The sequence below is a fragment of the Aythya ferina genome (assembly GCF_964211825.1).
Source record: "Aythya ferina genome assembly, chromosome: Z".
Classification (NCBI taxonomy): Eukaryota; Metazoa; Chordata; class Aves; order Anseriformes; family Anatidae; genus Aythya; species Aythya ferina.
The window spans coordinates 53883163-53891026 of record NC_140299.1 but is presented as its reverse complement, the minus strand read 5'-3'; the positions used below and the strand labels follow the sequence as shown (position 1 = coordinate 53891026).

At 56.7% G+C, this 7864-nt stretch overlaps 1 protein-coding gene across 1 annotated transcript; it reads left to right on the top strand.

The window, feature by feature from the left end:
* The first annotated feature begins 5757 nt into the window (after window positions 1-5757).
* Window positions 5758-7191, top strand: TMEM271 (transmembrane protein 271). Its single transcript, XM_084504772.1, has one exon. The coding sequence runs from the start codon at window positions 5891-5893 to the stop codon at window positions 7046-7048; it is 1158 nt and encodes a 385-aa protein (XP_084360898.1). The 5' UTR covers window positions 5758-5890; the 3' UTR covers window positions 7049-7191.
* The last annotated feature ends 673 nt before the right edge of the window (window positions 7192-7864 follow it).

Below are 7864 nucleotides of genomic sequence, written 5' to 3'. Positions count from 1 at the left end.
AACTGATTTTACAAATGTCACAGCAAACATCAGACTCTCTCCAGAATACCCTGTGCCCCATTTTATAGCCCTGTAAACACAGAATGTTCCTCACATAATTACCACCTGACTGAAAAGACAAAATCCTTCTGTACAGAACCACCCTTTTTCATTCCAATCCTGGAGCATTTGAACTAAAATGTTAATAAAGGCCATCCACAGGACTCTGAGCAGGTCTTCTCAGATGCCTCAGCATGGCTTCAGGCACACATTTAAGCCAAGATAGGGGAGCAAAGACAAGAAACAAGCAAGTTCTGAAAAAACAGTTGAAGTACTCAGATTAACAAAACGCTGTCAAACGCTGCTGATACAGGCTGCATGAACCTTTTTAACATTTTGTCCTCTCTTTGAGAGAAGGCTGGGCAAAAACAGTTGTATGGCAGACACGGTGCAAATACCAATCTTGAATGGAACAACAGGTTGATGACCACTTATCAATTAGCCAGAAGAGTTTGTAACTCAACCTGCAGCCAAATACATGGGGAGTACCCATTGGAAGCAGAGCACAGCCCAGGAAAGGGCAGGGGTGATCCCTTCTGCTCAGCACCAACCAGGCTTTATCCAGGCTCCGTGTCCCACCTGGAGTCCTGGCCACAAAAGAGGTCAACAAACCAGAGGGGCTTGGAGGAGGTCACTGAGGTGGTGGGGCTGGAGCACTGCTCTACAAAGAAGGGTGGCAGGACCACAGCTGGAACAACTTGGAGTTGACATGGCTTTAGGGCTCCTAACAGCACCCTGTGGTCTATGGGACATCGAGAAGATGGGGCAGATGTTCACAGAGGTGTGTGTTGGAACATAATGGGCAGCAGGTGTGAAGAGCAATGAGAGCTTCAGACAAGATAAAAGGAAAAACTCTTTCTCCATGAAGACAGTCAGGCAGCGGGGCAGGTTGCCCAGAGAGGCTATGCCATCTCCACGCTCAGAGGTCTTCAAGACCTGACCAAACAAAGACATGAGTAATCCAGTCTGACCCCAGAGATGACCCTGCTTTGAGCAGGTCAGACTAGACAACTCAAGACCCTTCCAACCTAAACTATATCCCATGGTCCTATTGTGCAAATGACCTTGTCATGTCCATATCCCCAGTTTCTTAAAACCTTGATCCAAAACTGCTAGTGTTAGCAGTTGACCAAGCAACCATACATCTCCAGCTTCAAGCATAGGATCTTCTTTCTCTGTTTTAACACCTTACATTCTCTTTCTGATCTCTCTGCTCCCTATTTTAAATGTCACCCATTTCAGTAGCATCTCTAGACCTTGTTGTTTCACCAATGTCCAGCCAACAGTCAGCTCTAAGATTTAGAGACCAAGCCTGATTTAGGGTCTTTCCCAAAATGTGTTCCTTAGAGTGTTTTCCATAAATTCCCTTTACAGATGAGTAAGATGATGTAAAAGGATTTTGACAGTGGGAGAAGAGCAGGCTCAAGCACTTGGAAACATGCAGGTGTATCTTGAAAATGGAAAGAAACAAGGACCAGAATGAAACACGATAGGTTCTGCTTTCAGAGTTTCAAATATTTAATTTATAGTGCATTCCTAATAATTGGGCATAAAGCAATTTTTGTACAAAGATTTCACAGTTCACAATGTCTTCTACAGAACCAGGAAAAAAAAAAAAAAAAAAAAAAAAAAAAGTGGTAGGCAACAGAATAAGTTACGGGAGGTTACACAGCCATCATGACTGAATAGTCAAAGCTATGACACCCATTTATCAAACTGGCGTTGAAATAACAACACATACATCTTACCATAAATGCAGTGTGGGAGGAGAAGTAGACAATAAAATAATGCAATGCTTTGCACTTTGGTGGCATGAGCTGAAGATCTCCTTCTATTTTACAGATATACAGTTTAGCTTCCCAGCCTGGAGAACAAATAATTAATAGCTCTGTCGTCCTTTGTGCCATTGAGTCACCACTAAAAGGTAAGAGGTTGATCTGCACCCAAGTGCAAACATCCAGCTCTGCTCACACCATGCAAAGCAAGACTGCTTCACCGGTCGTGACAGTGCCCACCTCCCTCACCTCCCCTGGCAGCTAAACAAAACTGGGCCCAAACTTTCCTACTCCTCTAAGGAGGCAGGATCTGACCACAAATTACCTCTTCTGTAAGACACGGAAAGCTCCATCTGTGGTTGTGAAGTGTCTTTGGCACGTGTGCCCCGGGCTGGTGTCCCACTGCAGTTTACACACATGTTCTGAAATCTACTAAAATAATGATTGAAAACAACTGTGATAATTTTTCATTTGGGCAATTAAGGAGAAGAATGTGACTAACAAAGCCTGAAGACAAAATTGATCCCCAGAGACTCATGTGGTGCCTATGATATGTTATACTCAGCAGCTCTAGCACAGCTCCACCAGATCCTACCTTTTCTGTTCACTGAGGATGACAGCCCGACTCACCAGCAGTGATTGATTTTGGTGGCAGACTAACGTAGCCAAGCGGCTCAGCAACCTATCTCTTTGTCTTGTATGACACATCCACACACAAATACTCTTTTTTCCAGCAGTCAGACCTAGCCAACCAATCTGGCATACATAAACCAATTATGAGCACAAAGAGGGACATCCTAACCTTGATCTGAAGGGGCGATGGGCTGGGACTGTTGTCAGATGTACCCCCTGGGACCCAAAGAGCTCTGTGGTGACGTAGGCTGGAGGGACAGTCACTTTTTACAGTCATTCCAACAAATTATTCAGTGTAAGATATAGATATGATACAGCATTTTGCAGAATCTCATGTTTATTATTATTAATGTAACAACTATATTACTGTGTTATCAAATATTTTTTTCCAAAGAGTTGGACTTGGACATGCAGGATATGCTAATGACCTTATTCTGTATGTGTGTGTGTGTGTGCATGTGTTTAAAAAGTCTCCTCTTACCGAATATGTGCCACGTTGCAAAGTGCTAAACAACCATATGAAAAATTGTGCTAACTCAGAGTGACACTGAAACCCGGGAGGTTTATGAATAATAAATAACACGTGGGGGAGCATGTTGGTAGTGGAACTTCTAGCCTTGCATATTGAGCATAGTGCTTGGAAGCCAGAAAGTCCTTCTGGGGAGGAACAGACAAGGAAAGATTTGAAAAAAGGTCAACAGTAGCAAGTTGCCCCAGAGGAGAAATAAAAAGAAGTAGCTGAATTACTAATTACCTTATTAAACTTCTTTGTCGGCCTGGCCTCTCACAACCCACAGCTTTTAGGGATGCTCACCAAGATCAGTCTGGTAGCAAACACTGGACAGAAAAGTGCCTCTTCCTTAGGAGATGGCTTTCAAGACGTGGAAGGCCAAAAAGCTGGAACATGTGAATGGCCATGCTGGAGAAGCCCAGCTGCCCACCTCTGACAGCTGCCGAGACAGGAGGTGGGAGAGAGCCACCAGGTGAGTCTTTGTAGGACAAGGGAACAATCTGACCCCGGTGGAAGGCTTGCTTTCCCTTCCCTACCCATCGCCAACTGAGGGCTGACTAATAAGTTGACGCATAAGGCTGAGATCCGTTCTTAATTTTTGGCCTATTTAGTGTTAAGCGAATGTTCCCACTATTCATAATAGCTAATCCTTTTTTGAACCCCATTAAGCTCTTGACAGTAACAATGAAATGATACAAATCACATATTTCCTTCACATGTAAGTACGTTTATATTGTGTGTCAGGGAGTCAGACACTTTGCCCATTCTACATATAATTAGTTCATTAAGTGTTTACTTCCCACTAGCGAGAGCTCCTTTCCCTCCACACCCACACACGCAGTGTGTCTCCCGGGGCCCTCTGAATTGGCAGCTGGATTGAGAGTTTGTGTGCTTTCCAAGGCACTGTTTAGAGTTCAACAGAGACCTCAGGAGACAGGTGCTGTACTTTGTAAGAAGCTGCGTGCCCTCTCCGCGTTTACTTTTTTGGAGTCATAGTGACACGGGGCAAGTGCTCTTAAATACGCCTGAAGCCCTGACCTTCCCCTGCAGCCCAGGTGCTCAGCGTGAGCAGAGACAAATTTCCAGAAACTACAGCAAAATCTTCACATGTTCAAGGGATCATCAGACCCATGTGCCCCATTGCTCAGGAGCCAGAGGCGGTCTGGGAAGGGGAAAAGCTGATAATGGTTGCAGGTGCCTGCCGTGGCAAGACAAGGTCGGTCCTTGTCCCACGGGACAGGACCAGGTAAAGGCACCACCACGCAGCCAGCCAGCCCCACAGGGAGTGCTGTTCCCTTGCACAGCTGAGAAACCATCCTGTGGGTCCTGAACAGCAGGGAGGAATCAAAATCACCTCGTCCTGGTGTTCCCCAAGGGAAGATTCGTCCCATGGACGCACCTGATGCTTTGGGGCAGTGCCGCTGGGGGAGACGGTGGGGACCATGCTTCGGAGCATCACCCAGGGCCCCAGCAGGCAGGAGCGTCCCACGGGGAGGAGCAGCAGCTCTCGGCAGCCCGGGGCCGCGGAGGGGAGCGGGCGCTGCCAGCACCGACGGGCCGGGAGGAGCCCGCAGGTGCCCGGGCTGGGGTCGGCAAGAGCCAGGCCGGGACCCCCGCCCAGCCCCCGCCGCAAACAGGTGCACTGCCCCTGTTGGAAAGGGATGAGAAAACGGCTCAGAAATGGTTTTCTCTCCCTCGCTTGCTCCCCTGAATGCTAATCAGCGGCGCCGGCTAAAAATACCCTGCAAGGCTGGCGTGCGCTCGGCAGAAGGGGAAAAAGGGGGGAGCGGGAGGCTGCAGCTTCCCGGAAGGAGCAGAAGGGACAGGCGTGGAAGAGCCCCCCCGAGCCCCCTCCCAGCCCGGCGCAGCTCCGTGCCCGCTCCCGGTCCCCCCGCTGCCCTGCAGAGGCCCCCTCGTCCCCTTCGTGGGGCGATGCCGGGTGCTCCCGGGGGGCTGCTGGCACTCTCCGTGCCCGGGTGGGAGCGGGGGCCCCCCCGCACACACACACACGCACACCCTACACACCCCACACACCATCACCGCCACCGCCACCGGGCGCTTTTCCCAGACGGGGCGCCCCGGGGGTGCTGTGTCGGGCAGCATCCCCCCTCCCGGGGCTGGCCGAGCACAAAGAGAAGGGGGCGATGGGGGGGACGGGGGGGACCAGGGGGCTGTCGCCGGGCAGCGCAGCACCGGAGCCGCCGCCACGCTGCAGCGCAGTCACACGGAGGCACCGCGGGTCCCCTGCGGGAGCAAGCGACAGAAATAAATAATGAATGGCCGTAACACGAATGTAAACGGGGTTTTTTAAAGGGAAGAGAGGGCGCGAGCACGTAGAGAACAGGAACATCTCCCCCGTGTAGGGGCGAAAAGCCCCCTCCCGCAGCCCCGTGCCCCAAGCCGTGCGCCCCGGCTGGGATCCGGCCGGAGGCCGCCCCCCGCACGCCCCCTCCCCGTCTCCCCAGCCTCCGGCCGGGGGTCGCAGAGCCCACCGCCCCCCTCCGGCAGCCGCGTCTCCCATCCCTCCCTCCCTCCCCTCCCTCCCTCACTCCCTCCCTCCAGCCCTCCCTCCCTCCCTCCATCCATAATTAATCGCCTCCCCGCAGCCGCCGCGATAAGAGAGGGCGGGCGGGGACGAGGAGGCGGCGGCGGCCGGGAGGCGGAGGGGTTTGGGGGGGTGGGGGGGGAGCCGTGGGGGGGGGAGCCGTGTGCGCTCGCCGCGCCCGGCTCACTGCGGCCGGCGGCTGCCTGCCGAGCGGAGCGGAGCCGAGCCGAGCCGAGCCGAGCCGCCCCGTCCCGTCCCGTCGGGGGAGCGCCGCCGCCCGCATGGCCGCGCCGCGCCGCGCCGCCGCCGCCGCCGCGGGGCCGGGGGGGGCCGCGGGAGGAGGATGAGGCGGGCGGCGGGGCGGCGGCGGCGGCGGCGGCGCGGAGGATGAAGTGGAGCGTGCGGGGAGCCTGCGCCGCGCTCTCCAGCTGCCTCCTGCTCGCCTGCGCCCTCAGCGCCGCCGCCGTGGGCCTCAAGTGCTTCTCGCTGGGCTCGGAGCTGAAGGGCGAGCCGTTCCGCCTGGGCACCGCCGCCGGTGCTTTCTACTCGGGGCTGCTGCTGGCCGCCGGCCTCTCGCTGCTCGCCGCCGCGCTGCTCTGCTGCCGCCCGCCCGACGAGGCGCCCGCGGCGGCGGCACCGGCCGGCGGCGGACCCCCCGGCGGAGCCCCCGGCGGAGCCCCCGGCGCAGGGGACGCGGCGTCGGCGGCATCGGCGGCATCGGCAGCATCGGCGGCGGCATCGGCACCGGCACCGGCACCGGCATCGGCACCGGCATCGGCATCGGCACCGGCGGCGGCCGCGCCGTCGGGGCCGGGGGAGAAGGCGTCGCCCGGGGGGCGGCAGAACTTCCTGCTGCTGGGGGTGCTGGTGTTCATGCTGGGCGTGCTGAGCGCCTTCGCCGGCGCCGTCATCGACGGCGACACCGTGTCGCTGGTGGAGAGGAAGTACTCGCACTACTGCCTGCTGCAGCCCGGCGGCGCGGCCCGCCCGCGGAGCGGCCCCGCGGCCCCCGACGGCTCGGCGGCGGCGCTCCGCTGCCAGAAGCTGCGGGACTACCAGCGCGGCTTGGTGCTCTCCACCGTCTTCAACGCGCTGGAGTGCCTGCTGGGCCTGCTCAACCTGCTCCTCGTCAAGAACTACAAGGCCTCGCAGCAGCGCGGGCGGCGGCGGCGGCGGCGGAGAGCGGCCCCGGCGGCGGCGGCGGCGGCGGGCGGGCGGCGGAGGCGAAGACGGGGCGGCGGCGGAGGGCGGCGGGCGCCGCGCCACAGCCAGGGCTCCCTGTTCTCCGGCGGCGAGCCCGAGCTCACCCCCGGGGACTGCCCCTTCCAGGCCGTCTCCTACATCAACGTGGGCGTCTTCCACGTCTTCGACGAGGCCGGCGTGGAGGTGCACTGCGGCGGGCACCCGTCCGTCGAGCTGCCCGGCTACTCGCCCATGGATCCCGAGCTGAACGCCTCCTACCCGTACTGCTACCCGCTGCCCAGCGAGCAGCCCCCCGCCTACGAGGAGATCTACCCCGGGGAGCCCTGCGCCCACGGCACCTAGCGCCCAGCCCGGCTCCAAGCCCGGCCGCTCCTCGCTCCGACGGCGGCACGGCACCGGCACCGGCACCGGCACCGGCACCGGCACCGGCACCGGCACCGGCAGCGCCGCGGGGCTCAGGGACAGCCGCGGCCCCCCGACGGCACGGCCCCCGACGGCACTGCCGTGCCGCCTCGGGAGCAGCGGGTGCCGCCGTGCCTCTGGCTCTGCGGAAGCTTCTCCTCCTGCCCTCTGCCCTCCCTCCTGCCCCTGCCCTCCGCAGATTTCCCCCCGTGCCCCTCACCCCCTCCCCGCCCTCCCGCACACCGACCCTCCGTCCGACCCTCCGTCCGTCCCCCTCCGACCGCCGGCGGCTGAGTTTTCCGAAGGCTGCGCGAGAAACGCCTAAGGGTTGGTTCCTCCTGCCGCCTCTCCTCCGTAGCCAAGTTTAGTTCCCTTCAAGTGATTCATCAGTCTCCAGCTTTAGCAGTCCAGAGTTACCCATTTATGATAACCAGCCAGTGTAAGGAAAAGGTGTCATGAAGCTTCTTTACCTCTCAAAAGAGCTAAATTTCTAAACAACGCAGAGACATTTGTGTCACGTTTACTAGAGGTGTATTGGGGATCTTTAACGTTTACACTACTCCTCGGGAGAATTGAGTTCTGTTTTAAGATTTAGTGAGTTAAAACATTTGTTGGTCTTGTAAGATGCACATTGAGAAAAACCTGCACTTTGAAAAAGAAACAGGAAAAAAATCAACAACGTTTTTGTACACTAACGTGCCTGCTTTTGTTGATAACTTCTTACTGTAAAAGCTTTCAGAAGTCTATAGTGAAAAT